A 23212-nucleotide genomic window follows, 5' to 3' on the forward strand; every position below is an offset into this window, starting at 1 on the left:
TCAGCACGTGTGTTAACTGGGCTGATAGTGTCTGCCTGCCTCACAGGGTGGTGATGCACGAGTGAGGTGAACATCTGCAAGCTGGGAGAGGCCTCAGAGGCCGGCTGACGTCATTGCGCAGGGCAGGCAGGGCCGGTGAGAGTCTTACTCCCCGGTCTCTCCAGCGCCTGGCACCTCGCTGGCACACAGTAGCCGCTCAATAACCTTTTCTTTTTGCAAATGAGGGAGCTGAGACTCAGAAAAGTAACTTGCTGTCCAAGGTCACAGGGCATCTCTCCCCCGAGGCAGGGGACTGCCTCAGGAGTGACCCTCCATCCCACCCCCTGCCCCATCTCATTCCCTTCTCTGAGGGCCTGGTGTCATTCAGCCTGTCTGTTCCTTCTCCAGGCCCCACAGATCCGGGATTGTTGAGGCTGAAACTCCTGGGGCATGGCTGGCGTAGGACTGGGTGGGCTGGGACAGGTGCTCTGGAAATGCCCAGCGCTGCCCTGCTCTCCTGGACTGGCTTTGTCCACTGAGAGGGCGAGCCGAGGGCTGGCAGGGAGGGCGTGCTCCTCACGGGCCGGTGGGCCTTTCTCTCCAAGTCACGGCCCGCTTCTCCTCAGGTCCCCTCTTGGGTCCTTTTCCTCCTCTTTTTCTTTTTTTCAATCCTTTTCTGTCTTCCTTCCCTTTTCCCCTTGGGGTTTCTCTCACCTCCTTCTTCGGTCATCCCTCTTCCCTCATGTCTGCCTCTTCTTTCCCTTCTTGTCCCTCTGCCCCTGCCCCCGCCCAGGCCTCAGCACCCACGTTGTCCTGACACTGGCGGCTGGACGTCAGGGTGGGCAGGGCGGACGCCCTGCAGGGCTGTGCAGGTTCGGGAGCGAGCGCCTCCTGTTGTTGGCAGCTCCGGCATTGTTGAGCGAAATGGCTCTTCCAGCGGTTGGGTTTGGTGAAGGGACAGTGCCTGCCCAAAGCGTGGGCCGCTTTGACCTTAAGCTCAGCCCCCTGGGCCCTCACCCCCTCCTTGGACATCTTCCTGGGCAGGAGGGCGGGATCTTGTCTCCAAAGAAGAGCTGGTTGGCGGAGCTTCTGTGGCCTCTGACCTCTGCCCTTCGCCCTCTTCTCTCCAGACCTCGAACTCTTTGCCTCAGGGTTACCCTCTGGGAGGGAGGAGGCTGGCCAGAGCAGGGAGGAGATTTCTGCTCAGATGCCTTCCAGGTGAGCAGACACAGTGTGTTGCCCTTGGGCTGATGCGTGTGTGTGCATGGACACTGTAAGTTTGTGGATGAGTATGTACTTGGGTTGTGTGTGAGAGAGAACATGGGCAGGCATCCACGTGTGGGCAAGCACACGGGGTGCTCTCGAGTGGGTCTATACCCCCCCTTCCAGGCCCGTCACTGTGCAACCAGCTCTTAGCCCAGAGCTCTCCTCTCCAGTCTTTGGGACCCTGGCTTTGCACTGTGGCTTTGTTCTGTCTTGGGGGCCAGCTGGTCCCCTGCTGTGGTCCTACGCAGTGGTGACTGATCGCTGGCCACCCATTCAGCTGCCTGGGGGCCCTGGGGCCAGCGTTTGTCCCCCACCTCCCAAAATGGAGGCATGTGGGGGCTTCCTGCCCAGAGTCACAACCCTGCCAAGGCGGAGGGAATGGGGAACAGCTGCGTTGGCCGATTCCGGCTCTGATTCCGGCTCCGTATGGATTTGGTTTGACAACAAAGCTCCCTCTGTGTGTTCTCAGGCCCCTTACATAAGCGGGGCTGGGGGTGGGGGGAGGCAGGCAGGAGGAGGTGGAGATGGGGACAGGGAGACACCAGGATGGGATGGCTGGAAAGGGGACAGGGACCCGGAGCAGAGCGGAATGGGAGAGGGAGACTATTGAGAAGAAGAGAGAGCTGGAAGAGGGAGGAGAAAAAGCGTTTGTCTTGACCCTATAATTCTACTTCCTGCTTGAGGGTGGCAAGGACATGATTTCTAGGCCTTTGACCTGTTGGTGCCTTGTCCTCCTCCTTGAGCCCTACCTGCCAGCCCTGGACCTGCTGAGGAGGGGGCTGCGGGACCAGTCTGGGAGTGAGGCTGTCCTCAGCCCCACCCTGTAACCGAACACATTCCATAAAGATGGGAATCCTTCTCCTTCCTTGCGCTTGGGCTTCTCTTCACTCCTCCCGGGCCTCAGGCCTGGCTCCAGAAGCCCCCTGGCCACCCTCTTTGTCGTGCTGCTGAGTGACAGTCTAATGCAGCCTTTCCCTGGCCCCTGTCAGGCCGGCCCCCAGGCCCCCCAAGCTCACTCACCCAGCCTCTGACCCAGGACTTCTGTCAGCTGCAGCCCCTTGGCCCACCCCCTTCGGAGGCCCTGTGGCCCTGGTCCCTGAAGACCCCTCCCTCAATGATCAGACATTCTCTTCTCACCATCGCTGTCCCTGCAGCTGTCCAAATAGAGTGAGAAGAAAATGTTCTCTTTCTGGAACAGCTGGACTGACAGGGCAGGAAGGCCAGGTGAGCTGGCCAGGCTTGGGTGTGTTCTTGGGGGCGGGAGGTGCCCTGTCCCAGGGCCCTGACCCTGTCAGCTCCTGGGCCAGGAGGATCGGTAGTGCCTCTGACCTCTCCCCCCTTCCAAGGGGCCAGGGCCCCTGGGGAGGCTTGGGTTCCTGGGTTTCCTCAGGGTCTGCGTCCTCTCTGTGCCTCAGTTTCTCTGAGTTGTTCCTGGCACCAAGTGTCCTTGCTAGGGCTCTGGATTTGATTTGACCCTAAGGGTAGTGCTTGCCCCCAGGCTGCAGGGGATTAATAGGGCCACATTCTTCCAACAGGAGAACAAGGATGGCTCTTAAAATGGCAGGGAGGGGGAGCTGCTGGCAAGGCCCCAGGTTTTCCTGGGCACTAGTGACAGAGAACCCAGGGTTCTGGTACTTGGCTTGACCCCTGCCCCTGCCCTCAAATAGGTTTAGGATGTCTGCCCTGGGGATATCCTGTAGGACCCTGCGCTGGCAGTTCTGTGCAAAGGTGTTGTGGGTAAGGCCTAAACCTGCTGAACAGGCCGTAGACTCCGGAATCCTCGGTCCCCAGGCCCTGAGTGGCCTGAGTCTTACTTCCCACCACCTCCCCAGGTCTGGATGCCGGTATGTTCCTGAAGTTGCTAATGCCCCAGGGCTTGAGCCCAGAAGGTCTGAGCCAGCGGGTGTGGCAGCTGTGGGAGGGCCTAGAAGTTGCTGGGATTTGTGTGCTGGTGGGACCGGAGGACCATCCCTCTCTCCCAGATCAGGATTAGGTACAGGTACAGAGAGGCCAGGACGGGCCAGGAGGATGGTGAGTGAGCACTGTGTGGGCGCCAGGCGGGAGTGCCCTCCGCTTGGGCAGTGGCCTCTGCCCCATCCTGGCCTAACCGCAGCCACAGGCTGCCCCAGGACACTCCCCTACCCCTCTGGGGACACCCCTATGAGGCCATGTATCTTCCTCCCATTTGCTTTCCTGCAGCCCCCCTGCTCCACAACCCACCTCCCCAAATACTTCTGAGCGTGACAGGAGCGGGGCTCTCTTCCTGGGAGCCGGGGAGCCCGGAGCTTCCCTTTACCTAACTTTTGGAGGGGAAGAAATCCCCAGAGGGCTGGCTTAGCCACTCCCTGCTCCTCTTGAAGCTCCAGGCTCCCTGGCTGATAGCTCCAGGGACCTACAACCTGACAAACAAACTCAGGAGCTGAGGTTGAAGGAACCTGGTAGGGCAGGGGGAGGCAGGAGCAGCAGCGGCAGCTGAGCAGCGCCCGTGCCCACGCCTGGAGGGATGGGGGACGAGAGCGCCCCGGCAGAGGGGGCCCAGGAGGCCCCAGAAGCTGTACGTTGGCGGTGGGGGTGGGGTGGACAGGGAAGGAGGAGGAAGGAGCGGTATGTGCCTGTGTGGGTGTGTGCGTAGGGGTCACCAGTTCCTGTGTGTGTTTCCATCGTTTGCTTTGGGATGTGTTTGTGCCTGTGTTTGAGCAGGGATCAGTGTGTTGTGTACAGAGATGTATTTGTAGGTTTTTGATGCGAGAGGGTCTGCGTGGACCAGAGCAAGTTTGGTCAGAAAAGGGGCTCAGAGTGTTTTCTGGGTACCTCCTGGCTCTGGGGTGTTGATGGGGCTGTGGGTGCTCAGACACATTTGCCTCCACAGTCCATCTGTAGGGGCTGGGTGAGCCCTGGGGCAGAGGTGGCCCTGGGTCATCTCTGGTAAGCTGAGCATCAGCCAGCCCTCCAGCCAGTATTCCCCCCTGCTCTGCCCTGCAGAGGGTCCATTGCTCAGATTGGAGGGCCTCGCCTTCCCCAGCAGCACCTAGAGTGCTAGCCACTCTCCCCTTCCCTCATCTTAACTTTTACTTGGAAGAGAGTTGTAAATCACTGAAAAGTCTTACTGATTGAAACATCCTCCGGAAGGGCCTCTCTTACCTGCTTCTCTGTTCCCAGGGGACAGGCCAATGCAGGAAATGCTGGTCTTGATTTCCTTCCGCCACGGTTTCATTTCTCTTCTAGAGACCCCACCCTGGATGCTACACTGCCCTCCCCACCACCAACATGCACAGCATTCCCCTTTTTTCCTAATCCCACCCTCAGCACCTCTAACCCTATTGGGCTCCTAAGAGGAATTCAGCAATCCACCCTCCCCCGCTGAGGCAACCTCTGGAACCTCCTTGTTCCAGAGCCAGTGTTGCAGGCCAGTTTGCACTGCATTCCTGACCAGAGGTTCCAGATAGAGGGAAGGAGGGAGGTTGAAGTCCTGCAGAAGTGAGGGTCCCTGTTGGAACTAGGGGCCAGGGGAGAGAGGTTTCTGTGCCTGACTCCCTGCTGCTTCCAGATGCTCCAAAGCATAGCCATGCTGATAGCCACCATTCATGGGCCAGAGCTGGAATTTTATCCACCTCTGTAGGGATCCCAGGACTGAACATTGCCCTGCAATGTCCCTGCTTGGGGACTTTGGGAGTGCCTCCTCTGGAGAGGGGACATTAACTAGCAGAGGGAACACCACTCTGGAAATAAGGCACTACTCAAATGAAGAGGGTACTGCTTCTGGAGCTGCCGTGGAGAGGGGCACATCTCTGCCCCGGCTGTGGATCTGTGGCCCCGCCCCACTGGGATGGCTGTCAGGTGGAACTGATCAGGGGCCCGGGCACCTTCTCTGGGAGATGCTGCACGAGGAAAGAGAGAGAGTGGCTTCTCCAGGGAGGCCTCCTCCCTCTCCCCACCCCGTGCTCCTCCCCACCACAGCAGTGCACCCAAGTCTGGCCAGTATGCGGGATCTGCATTTAGTGCAGGGCAGAGTCTGGGTGGCAGTGCCCCTCCCTCTCTCCCTGGGCAGCTGCGTGTGTTTGGTGTGGTGTGTGCAGTGGACCCAGCGTCCAGGAGGAGAGGTGAGTGTGGATGTGGTAGCTGGTGGGCGCTGTGGTTGCGGACGCCTCTCTTTGCTGGGATGGAACAGACTGTGAGTGGAGAGGGGCTGCCTCGTGCTGGGGGTGGCCTGGACCAGGAGTCACTTTCAGCTCCCGGGGGCCCAGTGCTTGCTCTGGGCCCAGCCTGTACTGAGGCTGCTGGCTTTCGATCCTGGCATGTGTTTTGAGGCTCACACACCTCCCAGAACTTGCTCTTGCCACCTGCATTTCACAGATGAGGGACCTGAGGCTCCAAGAGATGCAGGACCTTGTCAGGGTTACCAGGCCCGTGACCACAGAGTCCAGATCAACCCCAGACTGCCTACCCCAAATCTGTGGGTGCTATTGAATGTAAGGGTTCTAAGCGGTTCAGGCTGCTTGAATTTTTTATTCCTGGCTCCACCACTTTCTAGCTGTCTGACTTTGGGACCCCTAATTTAATCTCTCTGTGCCTCAGTTTTCTTATCTGTAAATCTGAAGAAAACAGGACTACCAGAGAGTGTTTTACAAATTAAATGAGATTACGCACAATAGCTGCAGAACAGCCCCAGGGATCTTTTACAAATGAATCCAATGTACCACTCCTCTGTTAATACCCTCCCAAGACTTCTCGTGGGACCTTGAATCAAGTCCAAGCTCCCGGGGTGGCCTGTGACTCCTACACCACCTGGCCTGTGTGGCCTCCCTGGCACCGTCTCCAATTACTTCCGGCTTGTTTTTATTCCTTACACCCGACAAGCCTCAGGGTCTTTGCTCTTCTCTCAATCTGGAACCTTCTGCCTGTTTGCCCCCTCATCCCCCATCCTTGCATGGCCACCTTTCATTTAGGTCTGAGGTCAAGAGTCAGCTCCTCGGAGGCCTGCTGACTCACCAGCCCCAAGGAGCTGCCCGTCTCCCCCTGCTCTGCTGCCCTGTCTTGTTGGCCTCACAGTGTGTATCATCATTACAGTATCTTATTCATTTGTTTGTTTGTTTGTCACGGATCTCTCCCCACCTACTCCACACCCCAGGAGCACAGGGCTTTTACTGCATTTACTGCTGCAGTGTGGTGCCTGAGGCCGTGCCCGGCACACAGTGAGCCCGCAGTCCCTGTTGGCTGTGTCTCTGCTGTCCTGCCCAGCCTCAGCGTGTCCCCAGAGGCCTTGGGACCCCAGCCTGCCTAGGGAAAGGGATCTTCTTCCTGATAAGCTCTTCTTTTTTTTTTTTTCCTGAGGAAGATTCGCCCTGAGCTAACATCTGTGCCAATCTTCCTCTGTTTTGTATGTGGGACGCCGCCTCAGCCTGGCCACTGACGAGTGGTATAAGTCCACATCCGGGAAGCGAACCTGGGCCGCCGAAGCGGAGTGCACCAAACCTAATCACTAGGCCGCGGGGCTGGCCCTGACAAGCCCTTCTGAGGAGCAAGTAGGGGAGGAACGAGGTTGGCTCTCCTGGACCCACACAGGGTTAGTCTTCAGGGTGACCTAACTTAGTGTTGCCCAGTTGCCCTGGATTTAGGAAGTGGGCCAAAGGGGGCAGGAGTCAGTTCCACAGAAACCACGCCTGCCAGTAAAAAAGGTATTCTTATGAGGTCAGAGGAAATGATACACAGAAAGATAAATTCAGATGGGCTGACTATGCCAGCTTACCTAGGGCTGCTTCTGGCAACCCCCGATCTGTGCACACCCAGATCTTTGCACTGGGTTCTTTTTAACTTGGCGAGGAGGGGAGAGGAGGGTTAAACTGCTCTTCGCTAAATAATGTTGCTGCTAGCCCATACAGAGCTTTCATGTCGAGCAGAATAAAGGGCCCCTGCAGTTGGACACAGCTCTGCACCAGGCTGACTGGTTTGAAGCAGAGAGAGAGCTGGACCTCAGCCCGTTCTCACCCCCAGGCCTGGCTCTGCACACCCAGTGCGTAACTGTGCCCTGTGGCCCTGCCCCTGCCAGTCCCTATCCGTGGAGTGGGAATTGAGGAGGGACCAGAGGGCCCGTGTCCACTGGATCTTTGAGGGGGGCAGGTGATGCTTCCACGCCTCCATGATAATGATCCTGAGAGCTGCTGTTTCTCAGCATGTCCAACCACCCTAGGACTAGGTAGTGTCGAGTTTTTATCCCCATGTGACCCAACAGAAAAGCTGAGACCTGGAGACGTGACTTATCCAGCACTCACACAGCTAGTGAGTGGTCCATGTGGAATTCAGGTCCAGGTGTGTGAGCCTCCAAAGCTTATATTCCTTATGTGTTTCTTCTCTTTTTCTTTTAGCAAGATTTTAGTTGAAAGTATGTCACAGTCACCAGTTTTAAAAAGTTAAACATCAAAAGGATATTTGATAAAAAGAAAGTCTTTCTCCCATTCTAGACCGTGTCCCCACAGCTGTCCTCTTGAGAGGCAACCACCTTCATTTCTTCTGCATTCTTCTGAATACTCTGTTCCTATACAGACGTAGCCATGTGTGCACATAAGTCTTTTGTTAAAAGCACATTTGGAGATAGAGGGAACACTGTTCTCCATCTGCCTTTTTAAAGTTGAATAATATACTTGGGAGATCGTTCGGTAGCAACATGCACAGATTTGCATCCTCTTTTTCACAGCTGTGTAGTGTTCTGTTGTCTGTGTGGTGATGCGTCTAAACTGGTCTCTGTGGATAGATTTGCAAATTGTTTCCATCTTTTGCTGTCACAAACAGTGCTGGCTGTAACAATCTTGATAGAAAAGTTGGTGTGAACATAGGAGACTTTTCTGTAGAATAAACTTTTAGCAATGGAATTTCCCGTCTAAAGGGGAATTTGATAGATATTGCCAAACCCTTTCAAGAAGGTTGACCTGGTTTTCGCTTCCACCACTGGTCTGTGAGAGGGCCCCTTTTCCCGCCTCCACTAGCATTGTGGGCTCTCAGGCCTCTGGAGCTTTGCTGTCAAGATAGGTAAAGAACAAGTCTTTCCTCTGTGTCATTATACTATATACTGTAAACTGCATATTCATGCCCTTAGCTCATTTCTCTATTTGATTTGTTGACTTTTTTCCTTACTGATTTCCATGAGCACATTATAGGCTAAGGGAATTCACTGGTATGTTATGTATATTGCAGATACTTTTCCCAGTTTGTTGTTTGTCTTTTAATTGTTCATTTTTTTCTCTCTCCCCTGCTCTGTTTGTTAAATCTTTATGTTGTTCAATTTATGCATCTTTTCTTTTATAGCCTCTGACTCTTTGTCTTAAAATCTGTACTGCCTCTTTTCTTTTCAATATGAAAATATTTCAAAATATTAAGGATAATAGAATCCCATGCGACAATCAGCCAGATTTACAAATGTTAACATTTTCCTATATTATGTCAGATATTTTTAAGAAATGAAATATTGAAGAAGAGAACTAAGCCCTGCGCCGACAATCCATCCCAATTTCCTTCATCTCTTCCTAGAATGTAATACTCACCAAAAGTTGGGTGACCGTATTTTTTTTTTATTCTGTTAGCTCACACACTTTGTATATATAGTGTTGTTTTGTGTGTTTTTAAAGTTAATGTATGTATCTTTTTAGAACACTTGTTTTAAACTTAACATCATGTTTTCCGGTTTATCTTAATTGACCCATTTAGATTAATTTCTTCAGTTTAAATGGCTGGTTAGTATTCAGTTGTATGAATGCACCACAGTTTATTCCCTCCACTCATGGACATTTAAGATGTTTCTGTTCTTCTGCTGTTGCCACAGAGCTTCAGTAAAAATCCTTAATGGGTGTACTCATACAAGGGTGGGTTTCTCTGGGCTGTACCTGGATGTGGATTTATTGGGTAGTAAAGTGTGCACAACTTCAGGTTTATGAGATATTGTGAATTGTTCTTCTAAGCCTTTGTATCAACAACTTCCTACCAAACACATGCAAGCAAAAAGATTCTGTTTTGATTTGCATTCCCTGCTCACTAGTGAGGTTGAACATTGTTTCATGTTCTTCAGGTGTTTGGTTTTAATCTGTGAATTACCTTTTCCTGTCCTTTGCTTTATTCTCTTTGGTTCCTTGGTCCTTTTCTTTCTTTTTTTTTTTTGTGAGGAAGATCAGCCCTGAGCTAACATCCATGCCAATCCTCCTCTTTTTTTTTGCTGAGGAAAACTGGCCCTGGGCTAACATCCATGCCCATCTCCCTCCACTTTATGAGATACCACCACAGTGTGGCCTGACAAACGGTGCATTGGTGTGCGCCCGGGATCCGAACCCGGGCCGCCAGCAGCGGAGCACGTGCACTTAACTGCTACGCCATGGGGCTGGCCTCCTTGGTCTTTTTCTGACTGATTTGAAGGAGTACTGATATATTGAAGTATTTATTGATTATATGCCTTCTCTCTGACTTGTCCAAGGCTGAAACGCTACCACCAGCACCACTGTCTCTGCATATGGCCAAGCAGCTTTGTGAGGATCTTTTCTGCAGAGGAGGCACTGCTCAGCAGAGGGGGTACCATTTAAGAGAGGAGTCTGATCAGAAGGCTAGGCACCTTCTCTGGGAGACGCTGCACCCGGGCAGAGAGAGAGTGGCTTCTCCAGCGAGGCCTCCTCCCTCTCCCCACCCCGTGCTTCTCCACACCCTATCAATGTACCCTGAGTCTGGCCAGTACATGGGATCTGCGTTTAGTGCAGGGCAGAGTCTGGGCGGCAGTGCCCCTCCCTCTCTCCCTGGGCAGCTCTGTGTGACCTGTGTAGAGTGTGCAGTGGACCCAGCGTCCAGGAGGAGAGGTGAGTGTGGATGTGGTAGCTGGTGGGTGCTGTGGTTGCGGACGCCTCCTTTTGCTGGGATGGGGGAGACTGTGAGTGGAGAGGGGCTGCCTCGTGCTGGGGGTGGCCTAGACCAGGAGTCGCCTTCAGCTCCCAGGGGCCAAGTGCTTGCTCTGGGCCTGGCCTGTACTGAGGCTGCTGGCTTTCGATCCCGGCATGTATTTCGAGGCTCACACACCTCCCAGAACTTGCTCTTGCCGCCTGCATTTCGCAAATGAGGAACCTGAGGCTCTGAGAGATGCAGGACCTTGTCCAGGGACACTTGGTCCATGACCGCAGAGGCTGTGTCCAGACCCTTTTCCTCTGCCTCCAGGAGGCCAAAGGTGCTTTGAAGTCTGGGGATGGGTGGCTGGGGTCTCAGGCTGCTCCTCTTGCGGAGCAAGTAAAGAGGAAGGGAGGTTTCCTGGGTAATAGGGCCTCTTCAAGCCTGTAGCTCTCCTGGGACCACACAGGGTTTGTTGGTTGACGTCAGCTTGTGGTGTGGTCCAGCGACCTGGGAGCTGGTAGTGATTAAGGTGAGTCAAAGAGCTGGCGATGGCCAGTTCTCCAGAAACTACACTTTCTTGGTGATAAGGGTGTGCTATGAGCACAGCAACATGTGTTTGGCAAGAAGTGTGGCACTTGGTGGCTCTACCAGCTCCCAAGCTGAGCTGCTAGCAAGCCCCTGGCACCTTGTATGCCCAGGTCTTTGCAAAATAAGGGTCTGGGTTGTTTTAATTTGATGAAACTTCCTGTTCATACTTGTTCTGCTCATTTGCTCATTCATTGAGACATCTGTTCATTTCACTATTTGTCAATTACCTACCCTGCCTCAGATATTAAATTTGGTGCTCGAGATATTGTGGGCACAAGAAGTCCCTGCTTTCTTGGGGCATACAGTCTCGTGAGTACAGGAGACAGTGTGGTGTCACTGAACAAAGGTAATTAAACAGGAAGCGAGGCGAGACAGGCTGTGGGGCGTGAGGAGGCTTCTAGATTGTGTAGTCTGGGACCCTGCGCCGGAGGAAGCATGGAAGGGAGAGTGGCCAGGGCGAGGGGACGCTGGGAGGGAGGTCTGGGCTTGGGTCCCAAGAGTGATTCCACGTCCCCCAGTATACTCCAGTCAGCCCCTGCCTGACAAGGACTCAGGTGTGAAATTGTTGGCACTAACCCCACCCTGCCTCTGTTCTCAAATGGGGGTGGGGTGTGGAGGGGGGCATGCCAGCTGAAACTCTTATCTTTGGGGAGGGGAGGGTGTGGTTAACAGGAAGTGCTGGTGAGGCTAGGGGTCATCGGGACTTTCTCAGTCCACTGGACAGTCAGTTGTGCATAGTGTAAGGTTCAGTCTTGGCTTCTGTGCTTTTGATCACAGAACAGACTGACCAAAAAATAGTATTTTTTTAATGATGTTTTAATCTGCCCCACATTCTACACAGTTGCAGCTTTTGGGTTCCACCCAGCACACGAGGATGGAGTACTGGTAAGAGTCAGTATCACCGAGCATTTCCTGTATGCCTTTCCTACGTTATCTTGTTTACCACCACTGTGAAACAGGGACTCTTTACCTCCAGTTTACAGATTGGGAGGCCGAGGCTTAGGGATGCTATGTGATCTCCCCAAAGTCACATGTCTGGCAAGTGTCAGAGGCAGGGTTCAGTTCCAGTAGCCAGTCCCCTGGGCATAGTTCTTGGCCAGAGAGGGAGAGAAGGTTGTGGTGAGCCACTTCCATGTGACCTGTTGCCAAGCCTTACATGGCCATCCATGGGGGCCCTGGGAAGGAGCGGTGTGTAAGGCGTAGCCCCAAGGCCAGGCCTGTGCAGGCGCTGGGGCAAGATGCCAGGGTCCAGAAGAGGTTGGGTGTGGACAGAGGGGAGTCTGGGCCGATGGGCCAGGTGGCAACCGTCACCTTGAACTGTGCCTCCACACCCAGAGCCCTGACAGCCCAGGTGGACGTGCACGGAGGCCGGAGGAGAGTGAGGTCTTTTCGATTCTGCCACACTTGAGCCGTTGGGACAGTGCTCAGCGTGGCTGTGAATCAGAATGACCAGGGCCCTCCTCAGGCCTCTCAGACCCCTGATTTTGCCTTCCTGAAGTGGAGTCCAGGAAGCGTGTGAAGCTTAACAAACTTTCTGGGTGCTTCCAGTGGGGTCTCTGAGATTGTCCAGCCCAGCGCTGCCCAATAGAAATGCAATGGGAACCACAGATGCAAGCCACATATGTAATTTTAAATTTAAAAAATGTTAATTTAGCCACATTTTTAAAAAGTAAAAATAAGGAGGTGAAATTAATATTTTAACCCAATATAGCCAAAATATTATTTTAATGTATGATCAATGTAAATAATTTTTAGGTGATGGTTTACTTTTTTTTGTACTAGGTCTTTGAAATCCAGTGTGTGTTTCCACTTACAGCACACCTCAGTGTGGACCGGCCACACTGCAGTTACTCTATAGCCACATGTGGCTGGGAGCCACCACATGGGACAAGGCAGGGCTGTTGCAGTCCACCATTTTCAGAAGAGGTATCCGGAGGCCAGAGAAGGGGGGGGACTGGCCATACTGGTGGTGAGCTGGGTTCAAGCCCCAATTCCAGTGGTGCCTTTAGCTTTGGCTGCTTGGGGCCAAATTCATCTGCTCCTGGGTGAAAGGTATGAGGAGGGAAATGCACCCGGGAACCCCCCTGCCCAGGAACCTAGGGCGGGTCCACTGCCGCAGCACAGTTTTCCTTTCTTTATCCTGGGCATAAGCTTGTACTATTGATTCCGTACCCTGTCACACCACTCCAGCTTTCTTACCCAGAGAATGGAATTCAAAGCTTCTGCCCCACCCGGGCAGACATCAGAAGTATGATTTTTCAAGTGGCTTCCTGTGGTGTCTTGTGACTGGCAGCTGATCCAATGTTTCCATACAGGAGGCTGAATTGCCAGGCTGTTTGGGGTGCCTGGTTGGGGGGTAGCCTGTGGACCCCAAGGGTGGGGAACAGAGAGCCTTCCTGCACTGCAGCGGGAAGCCTGTCCAGCCCCTTTTCCTCCAAGCTTGGATAGCCAGAGGGATGCCCCCAGCCGCCCACTCGTGGGCCCTGAGGCAGCTTGTCAGTCCCTGTGCCCTCTGCTGCCTTACATGAGCCTGGGGCCTGGGCAGCCTCGCTCCCCACTGGGCGTGCTGTGATCACACTGTGCTGCTGTTTAGTGATGGGGAGAGGGCACAGTCTGCCGGCTGTGTCCAGGCAGGGGCTGGGCCAGAGTGGCTGGAGCGGGGATCTCACCTATTGCTATTGCCTCTTTCCCTCTTGCTCTACTTGCTTGTGGCCATAACATCTCTGACAAATAGATCCATTTATTAATTCAACAAATGTATATTGAGAGCCCGCCGTGTGCCAATCACTATTCTAGATATTGGTGATATAGCCACCAACGAAACAACTACAAAAAATCATTGCAAGCAGGGGAGGGGGATCTGGAATGTTGGGTGTGTGTGGAATTTTTGATGGGAGGTGGAGAAGGTGAGTAAAGAGCTGAATGAACAGCTCTCCGCCTATGTCTAGGGGAAAAGCATTCCAGGCCGAGCCAACAGCCAGTGTAATGGCCCGGAGGAGGGAGTGTGTCCGCCTAATGAAGAAATGGTGAGGCCCATGTGGGTGGAGCAGAATAAGTGAGGGGAGAGTTGGGAAAGGAGGGCAGAGAGGGCCTGGCCGGTCCATCACGTGCATCCTTAAGGGTCAGAGCAAGGATTCGGGCTTTCTACGTACGTGAGGAGCGCATGGAGGGCTTTTGAGCTGAAGAGAAGTGGTACGGATGACTGATCCGTTCTGGAGAATTGCAGTGAGTTGGTTGACCATCTGCACCTAAGAGTGATTGATTCAAGTCGATTATAACCCCACGGGAGAACTCGCATGGCCTGTGTCATCTTGCCTTAGCTAGCAGTTGTATTAATTTCATTAAATTCACAGTCCAGCCTGGTCCCCTCTGGAATATTGGCAGCGGACCCCAAGCCGAGAGGAGTCGCTGTGAGTTGGCTGACACCACGGAGATCCACCTGCCTTGACGGGCTGGAAGCATAGCCCTAGATGCCTGAGGTGGAAGGTGTGTGTGCAGATGCAGTACAGCGCTGCTCTTAGGTGCAGAAGGGTAGCCACACAAGTTCAGGGCCCGGGAGACCTGGCTTCCCAGCTGTGGGATTTCAGTGCCAGTGCCAGTGGTTGACCCGACTGTAAGACAGCGAACACATCAGGGAAGTTGGCGTCCAGATGGAGGGCCATGGTCGTCCTGCGGATACAGCTGCGTGCCTTGAAAACATGCTGGAGAGCTTCCAGAGGGGCCCCGGGCCTCGGGAGGCGGGAGGGCTAGAGGCCGTGTCTCATGAGGCAGCCTCCCTGGGAAGCAGCGCGGAAGGCTCCTTATGGCTATTGTAAGATTCGAAGGACTTGATGTGATAGAGGGTCAACTACCTCTAGTTGCTCCAAAGGCAGCATGTGGACAATCCGGGGATCTTGAAGGTGAGGGGGCCATTACTTCACAGGATGGTTTTGAGGCAGCAGAGGGTGGGGGTTGGGAGTGTGGGCTCTGGAGCTAAGTGGCCTGAGTTCTGTCCCTCTTCTCACCAGCTGTGTGACCCCAGGTGAGTTGCTGACCCTTTTTGCTCCTCAGTTCCCTCTCTCCACAGTGGAGGTAATAATAGTGTTTAACTCGGAGGGTTGAGATCATACATGGACGGCCCTTAAAAGTGTCTAGCAGAGGGGGCCAGGCTGGTGGCGTAGCGGTTAAGTGCGCGTGCACCGCTGCTGGCAGCCTGGGTTTGGATCCCGGGGGCGCACCGACACACTGCTTGTCAGGCCATGCTGTGGTGGTGTTCCACATAGAGTGGAGGAAGATGGGCACGGATGTTAGCTCAGGGCTGACCTTCCTCACACACACACACACACACACAATAAAAAAATAAATAAATAAATAAATAAAGGTGTCTAACAGAGTAGTTCTCAGCATCTGGTCATGTTGGCAGACATTTTGAGTGTCACAGCTGGGGGTCCTACTGGCATCTAGTGGGTAGAGGTCAAAGATGCTGCTAACCATCCTGGTGCCCAGCACAACCTCCCACAACACTGACTTATCTGGTCCCCAAAGCAATGGTGATGAGGTTGAGACCCCCTGGTGTCACACATAGTAAGTACACAATACGTTTCAGTTATTAATAAAGGTTGTGATACATTTTTTATCTTATTACTTGTGTATCAGATGTTAAGAAAACATCTGCTATATTCTAGGCACTATAACAGAGTGGAGATATAAAGAAGTCCTGGACCACAGAGGTCATAGTCTCATGGGCAAGATATGAAAACATATAATTAATTGTATAATATAAAATTATATTATGTGATGAAGCATCTTCTGTATTCCAGGTACTCTGACAGACTCTTGGTATAAACAAGTCCCCAATTTCAGAGGTCAGAGGATAGTAGGCAAGACATGAAAAGCAGTAATTATATAACATGAAATTATATTACCTGTTAAGTGCTAAAATCACGATATAAACTATTTTGTGGGAACAAAAACATCAGTTGCTTGGAAATGTTGGAAAAGACTTCATAGAGGAGGGGCCACTTGAGCTGATGCTGCAGAAGGAGTAGGACTGTGGAGGCGAACAGGGTGGGGAGGGAATTCCTTGTGGAGGAAATTCGCCTGTGCAGAGGTGGGGCGCGTGGAAGGAAAAGGTGGCTCCTGTGCTGTGCTCAGGACGAGGGTGGGAGTTGCACCTGCAGAGCATGTGGCCCGAGTTTAAAGGGCCCTGGTTGCCTCAAAGGAACTTGGGCTTTTCATTTAAGCAATGGGGAACAGTTGAAGCAGGAGGGTGGTTTGACCTAGGTTGTTTCTCAGAAAGATACCACGTGGGCAGTTCCGGAGAAGGGGCTTGAGTGAGGAAAAACTTGTGGTAAAGTGACCAGTTAGGAAGCAGGCAAGTTGGGGTGGGATCTAGAATCAGTCTGTGGCTCAAGAAGAGGAGCTGGAGGGCTGCATTCTGAAGTGTTTCTGAGGCTCTAGACTATGTGACTTTTACACTGGGGCTGGGTTTTATAAAGCTTTACATCCCAGTGCCTCCCACAATGCCAAGCATTTAGGAGCTCAGCACGTGTTCGCTGGAATGAGAAAATAGGGGTAGAATCAATCCTATTTAGTAACTATTTAGTAACTGTTTAGTAGGGATGATGTGAAGGGGAGGGAGATGTTGGAAGACTGAGTTGATGATACTGTGGGGGCTGGGGGAGATGGGTCCAGTTTTGGACATGTTAAGTTTGAAGAATTTGAGATCATCCAGGAAGGATGTGCAGCAGAAAATTAGAAATACTAGGATGGGATCTCAGAGAGAAATTAAAGGGCTGAAAATAGCTTGAATCATCAGGGTATGCATGGTAGTTAAGCCTCGGAAAATGAGTGAACTTGTCCTGGGAAAACTAGCTGGGGAGCGCAGAAGTTCAAGGACAGACCTCTGGAGAATGCCAGCACCTAAAGGAAGTGGAGCCAGCACGGAGACCGGCACCAGGGTAGGAGGAGAACCCGGTAGGTTTTGATGTAGAAGCCAAGAAGGAGGCATTGGCTGACAGTATCAAAGGCTTGAGAGACCAGTGAGGAGTAAAAATAGACCTTTCTCAGTTTTGACAATTAGGAGGCCACTGAGGCTTCAGCAAGAGTGATTTCAACATAAAAATAAGGGTGGGAACCAGGGGTAGTGTGGGGTGGAGGAAGGAGGAAAGGCGGGTGTGGCACAGATAAAGAAGTTTCACTGTGGGAAGTAAGGAGGGAGATGCAGGGGTGGGCGGAGGAGGAGACAGAGGCAGATGGGGGTTTGGTTTTGTTTTAGGAAGAGGGAGATTTGAGTGTGTTTATAAGTCAGAGTAGAGAAGGGAGAGACGGCAGAAACGGGGCAGAGGGAGATCACTGATGGGGAACAGTCCTGGAAAGATGAGCGGGACTCAGTGTCCAGTGGAGGGATTACGAGGGAGCAAGGGTGCCAGGTGAGTCTGGAGGTGGCAGGCAGCTCTAGCTTTTCCCTATAGAACTGAGGGACAGTGACATTGGTTACGTGACTTACTCAAGGCCCCTGAACCAGTAAGAACAGAGCCTGTGCTTCTGCCCCCACTGTCTTCCATAGCCCTTCTAAGCCATATCCCTTTGATGGGCCCCAGGGCTCCGTGGGGCCTGGCGTCATGCTGTGCCCCTGGGGGTATCCAGTTCTGTTCCTCTTGGTACAGTGAGCACCTGCTGAGTCCTCGCTGTGTGTTATGCTGCATGTGCTGGGGCAGCAGGGGGCAGGGTTGCTGCTTCCATGGGGCCTATTTCTTCACCCCGTGCCCCCGCTGTGCCCTTCAGCAAGTACTGTGGCAGAGTCACCAGCCTCACTGCGGCCAGGGACACCACGGTTCTTGGCAGAGCACCTTCCTGCCCTGGGGTCAGCTTTGCCTAGTGGGTTGGGTGCACTGGTCTCCTTCGCAGCTGGTGGCAGGTAGAGGTTGGCACACCTTGGACATGAAGGGATCAGATTCCTGTTCTCCTACCCAGGTACCCAACAGTGACTTTTCTCCTGTCCTTTTGTACCCAGGATTCCAGTCAGTAATGTGGGACAGCTGCTGGGAGAAGGCTACCGATTGTCCTTAGGCAGCAGCCAGCCCAAGAAGCCAGTGCTCCTGGAATGTCTGGGGGCTGCTGAGTGATCCTCTTGGCTCGGCCCAGCAAGGGGAGGGGTTGGACTAATGAAATCTCTGCCGGGGTATCTTGGAGCAGGCCCTAAGACTAGCCAGTCTCCTTAGCACAACACCAGCACAGTTTGGGAACAAAGACATACCAGTGCAAAACTTTATTAGTCAAAGAAGGGCTGGTTGTCTTGTCACTCAGGACTGGGACCTGTCAGCACTGCTCTCCTCTGACTGGTCTCCTCCACGGAGGTCAGGCCTATAGCGTGGCTGAGTATTTGTCTTTCAGTTACTGTAGAACACGCTTTATGTGGTGTTTTCCATCTTGGCTGCATGTTAGAATCACAAAGGAGGTAGGTTTCATTTTTCTCTTACCAATTCCTGGGCCCCGCCCCTCACCAATTAAATAAGAATCTTGGAGAGTAGGGCCTAGACATCTCTATATTTTTAAACTTCACAAGTGATTGCCTTGCGCAACCAATGTTGTGACCTAGTGATAGGAAGGGAGATGAAGTGAGATGCAGTGGATCCTGATCACAGAAGGAAGATGGAGAGAGAGCAGAGGGTAGGGGAGGCTGCAGTTCAGAAAGGCATGAAATGTTAGAGCTGGAAGGATCCTCGTTTAGAGCTTTGCAATTCGCTGTGGTCTCAGCCTAGCAGCAGGGCACCACCTGGGAGCTGCTTAGAGTCCAGATCTACCCACACCCATTGAGTCAGAATGTGTACATTGGACTTTGAGAAACCATCATCCCGACCAGTGGTTCTCAACCGTGGCTGCACATTAGAATTGCCTGGGGTGCTTGAACAAATTCCTGTGCTGCACCAGACCAATTAAGTTAGCATTCCTAGGTATGGGACTCCTTTTATTTTTGTTTTTTTTAGTACCCCCAGGTGATTCTCCTGTTCAGCCAAGGTCAAGAACATCCGTCTTGACACTTGAATGTACATAGGATTCATCAGGGGATCTTTTTTTGGGAGAAGATTTGGCCCTGAGCTAACAACTGTTGACAATCTTCCACTTTTTTTTTTTTTTCCCCCAAAGCCCCAGTACATAGTTGTATATCCTAGTTGTAGTTCCTTCTAGTTCTCCTATGTGGGGCGCTGCCTCGGCAATGGCTCAATGAGCCGTGAGCAGGTCTGCACCCGGGATCTGAACTGGCAAACCCCAGGGCGCCAAAGAGGAACGCCCGAACCCAACTGCTAAGCCACTGGGCCAGCCCCAGGGGATCTTATTCAAATGCAGCTTCTGATTTTGGGGGTCTGGAGGGGGCCTGAGATTATGCATTTCTAATAAGGTCCCTAGTGATGCCCATGTTGCTGATCTGATAAATATATTTTGAGCCACAAGCATCTATTAGGCTAACTTCCCAGTTTTACAGCCAAAGAAACTGAGGATCAGAGAGGGAGAAGCAACTCGCCCAAGGTAACCCAACATGTTATTCTTTCCATACTTTCTGAGCTGAGTGCTGGTCATGTGCCTTGCAGTGTGCTAGATGCTGGGGCTGGAGCTGGGAACAAGACAGACCCAGTTCCTACCTTCACAGAGCTCATATTCCAGTGGAGGAGACAGACAGAAAGCAAGCAAATAAGTAACTAAGCTAATTACAGATCAGGAGAAGTGCTGTGAAGGAGAAAAAGAAGGCAACATGCTGGGGGATGACTTGGCAGTGGCTGTGGGAAGGTATGGAAGAAGGCATGCCACTTTCGGAACAGTGGTTGGGGCAGTTACTAGAACCATGACTTTCATGGGAGTCGTCTGATTACAAATCTAGAACTTTTCTTTACTGGACAGGGCCATCCTCCATCCCCATTGGGGTTCATGGATGAGTCTCCTGACCCTACTGAGGACGTCTGACTCTGGTCCCCACCCCTCAGCCCCACCTGGCTTTCTCCTCCCCTTCAAGACTCTCATTCTTCCATGTTTGTGGACTCAGAGTGCAGCCTGGGGAGCAGAGTATTGACTCCATAATAGGACAGTGTTCAGGATAATTGATTTATGATTTGTGACAAAAACCAGGCCTCATCCAGATGCTGTCCCCTGCCCTGGAGAAATAATTTGAGGTTTTCCATTTATCCCCAAGAGAGCACAAACACTAGTGCTTCCTTCCCTGTCCTGATCCATCATAAGAATCACCTGGGCTGCTTGTGGAAATGCCTGTCTCAGGTCCCACCCCGGCTGACTCAAGCAGTCCCGGGAAAGGCCCTGGAATCTGTGTGATTCTTATGATCCAGATCATTGGGAACACAGCATGGATGGCAGAAACTGGTGTTCCTGTGCCTCTTCATGTGGCTGTGGAAGCTGCCGAAATTTCTTCCCTGGTGACTCCAAAGCGTGGCCCTGACTGTGTGATTGTAGGGACCTCTCTGTTTAAGTGCATGTAACAGCTCACCCCCTTCCGTAGCCCCGTCCTTACCATGCTGGCCTTTGCCCTTACCCGGAAGGGTCTCCCGTCTCCTCCTCTTTGACCACCAGACCCTTCCCATTCCCTGCACTCCCCATTCAGTCACCTCAAGGTGGTGAGGGCTTGGACGTGGTTTGCATTTAGTCAGAGTCTAGAGGGCTGGAGGAGGCCTCCTGGACCATCCCATAGCCCCACCCTCACCCCAGTGTCTGGCCTGAGTGGACCTGTTTGGCTGGATTAGAAAGAGATTAATGATGGAGAGGTGGGCCGTGGCCAGAACCAAAGGAATGTCTTGGATGGTGGAGAATAGATAAATTTCAGTTGCATAAAATATGAATCATACCTTATACAGTTAGCTTAACTTTCATGTAAAAAGACCCTCTTCCTGAGTCAAAATGAGGAGGAGGATGGCAAAAGTGAAAAGAACCATGCCAGGAAAGCTGGAGTAGGCCCCTCTGACATGGGACCTAATCTTTGAGGGATGGGACTTGGTTTCCCTTTCTGTGGCACAGGACCCACCTGGACCTCTGAAGATGCCTTTGAGGGGTTGGGGGATGTCCAGGGTGAGAAGGGCCACTCTCTGGATGGCCGCCCCGGAAGCAGCTTTGTGCTTTCAGGGGCTGGAGGAGGCAGGTGGTGGGTGTGTCCTGCTCCAGTGTCTAGGTGGGAGTGTTTGTGGAGCCGACCAGACACCTGTGACTCGTACCTCCTAGGTGGCCCGAGGCAGCCGGGATGACAGCTCTCCCCAGGAACCCTGCTACCTGCTGAAAAACATGACCAGCAAGTCCCGTGAGTGTTGTCCAAGAGCTCTCTCACCCTGAAGGATGGGACCCCCCGAAGCAGTCTTCAGCATCATCCTGGGACCCCCTGGGGGTTACGGAGGGACAGACAGGGAGCCAGGGGCCCCTCTTTTCATCTTGAAGGACAGTGGAAATGCTCAGGTCCAAGCCCCATACTGGAAAGCTAGGGCCAGGTGAGGGCCAGGGACTGGGTCTGCTTGAGTTGGGGGTTGCAGGGGCCCAAAACGGGTCAGGTGAGAAGGTGGACTGGGGCTGTACCTGCCTGTTTCTGCCTCCAGCTCCTCTGTGCATGTGCCCTGTAGGCTGGAAGCTCCTGGCCATGTTGGCTCTGGTCCTGGTTGTCATGGTGTTATATTCCATCTCCCGAGAAGACAGGTACATTGAACTGTGAGTCCAACTTCCATGTCCTTCCATTGGTTCTTCTCAGGAACGGGGCTTAGGGATGGAGCGTCATCGGGTTGGGGACCTTATGGGGCAGGAGGGTTCAGAGAGCCCAGGGCATGACCTCTCCCTTCAACTACTAGCAGGAAATCCTTCCGTGAGGGTAAGTGGTGGCTTTGCAGGGTAGGGTCTGGGATGACTCCCCTGGGCCCTCACCCAGAAAGTTCAGGAAAAGGAACAGCTGGATCCTCAATGACTCGGTTTCAAAGTGGAACTTGGGTTGAGATGATTCCACCCTGCAAGTTGCTCTCCAGCACCCTGGGACCTGTGTGCCATGGGAGAAGGTGGAGGCCACCTGGGGTGCCCGCCCCTGGCCCCTGAGGTCTGATCACGGCTTATGCCTCCTCTCCTTTTCTGTCTCCAGTTTTTATTTTCCCATCCCGGAGAAGAAGGAGCCGTGCCTCCAGGGTGAGGTGGAGAGGAAGGCCTCTAAGCTCTTTGGCAAGTAAGTATGTGAGGCTGAAGGGGGTGGGGCAGGGCATGGGGTGAGCTGGGGTTGGGAGTTTCACAGGGTCGGGGCCCCAGCGCTGGCTAGATGGAGGGAACTGTATCGGTGGACATGGGTTAGGTGCAGTCAGTGAGGGAAGGAGAGGCCCTTGGACATGTATATATAATATTACATATATTATGTACCAGAACCAGGGGCCTGACCCTGGTTCTGTCATGAAGATTAATGCCTTTTTCATCTCCACCTTGCTTTCTCCTCTGTGCAGCTACTCCCGAGATCAGCCCATCTTCCTGCGGCTTAGGGATTATTTCTGGGTCAAGACACCATCTGCCTACGAGCTGCCCTATGGGACCAAGGGGAGTGGTAAGTACCCACCTGGTGCAGTGGGAACGGTGGGCTCACCTTGGCCATACTGCTTCTGTTCTTTGCCATCCACTGTCCCAGTGTCCAAGTTCTCAGCCAGGCTCAGATGCTGGGGTCAGGGAAGGACAAGGCAGCCAAGGCTTTGAGGATCAGTGGAGGGAGAGCTGGCAGCCTTTGGAATGCTAGCTGTTGTCATCAGCCCCTTCCAATCCGGTTCTTTTTGTAGAAGACCTGCTCCTCCGGGTTCTAGCCATCACCAGCTACTCCATTCCCGAGAGCATCCAGAGGTAAGGAGACACCCACTTGAGTCTGAGCACCTTCTCCTTCCTGCCCCAGTGTGTAACAGTCATGGTCTAGCATCTCCCAGTGAGCCTTCCTGCCTCTGGTCCCCTGTGGCCAATTTGACCCTTCTTTCTAGTCTGCCTGTCTCCAGGGGAGGCAAGTATGCCAATCCCCACAGCAACTGAGTCTGGGCATCCGGGTGCCAGAGCAGGCAGAGGCTGCTGAGGGTATCACTGTGGCAACAGACAGGCCTGGGCAGCCAGCGAGGGGGCTCTGAAAGGGGGTTTTTTAATTGGTACTCCCCAGGCATCGTCCCTCCTCTCCTCTTTTCCCACGCTCTGCTTAGTGTTCTCTCCCTTGAAAGCCCAGGGCTGCAGAGTTAACATGACCATAAGCAGGACTCTTGGAGATGCCTGGTCCATGGGGACCAGGGGCTGAGGGGGCCTGGGAAGGGATCCTGAGCTAGGCACCGGGGCAGACCTGGGTAGGGGAGTTAAGTGGAACAGCAGCAGGGCTTCCTTCTGGGTCTGATCGCCCTCTTCTCATGGCAGTCTCAAGTGCCGCCGCTGCGTGGTGGTGGGGAACGGGCACCGACTGCGCAATAGCTCGCTAGGAGATGCCATCAACAAGTACGATGTGGTCATCAGGTCTGTATGACCGTCCCTTCCCTCTTCTGTTTGGGAGCAACCATAGACGGGCCCAGTG

General features: G+C 53.1%; 1 protein-coding gene across 9 annotated transcripts in view; it reads left to right on the forward strand.

Annotated features, from left to right (window-relative positions):
- Positions 1 to 23212, forward strand: part of ST3GAL4 (ST3 beta-galactoside alpha-2,3-sialyltransferase 4) — a 35551-nt gene that overhangs the window by 6540 nt on the left and 5799 nt on the right. For 2 of the 9 annotated variants that reach the window (XM_014793734.2, XM_087433910.1), the window contains 6 exons: positions 20887 to 20962; positions 21252 to 21360; positions 21779 to 21859; positions 22128 to 22225; positions 22452 to 22512; positions 23059 to 23154. In XM_014793734.2, the coding sequence (XP_014649220.1) occupies positions 20947 to 20962; positions 21252 to 21360; positions 21779 to 21859; positions 22128 to 22225; positions 22452 to 22512; positions 23059 to 23154 (461 nt within the window). In that variant the 5' untranslated portion in view covers positions 20887 to 20946. Of the gene's footprint in view, positions 1 to 14153; positions 14173 to 20886; positions 20963 to 21004; positions 21147 to 21251; positions 21361 to 21778; positions 21860 to 22127; positions 22226 to 22451; positions 22513 to 23058; positions 23155 to 23212 lie in introns of those variants that run through there. The other 7 variants (XM_087433912.1, XM_087433915.1, XM_087433908.1 and 4 more) reach the window with 7 other exon arrangements.

The sequence above is a fragment of the Ceratotherium simum genome, chromosome 7 (assembly GCF_057802395.1).
Source record: "Ceratotherium simum simum isolate JZ-2026a chromosome 7, ASM5780239v1, whole genome shotgun sequence".
NCBI classification, from domain to species: domain Eukaryota; kingdom Metazoa; phylum Chordata; class Mammalia; order Perissodactyla; family Rhinocerotidae; genus Ceratotherium; species Ceratotherium simum.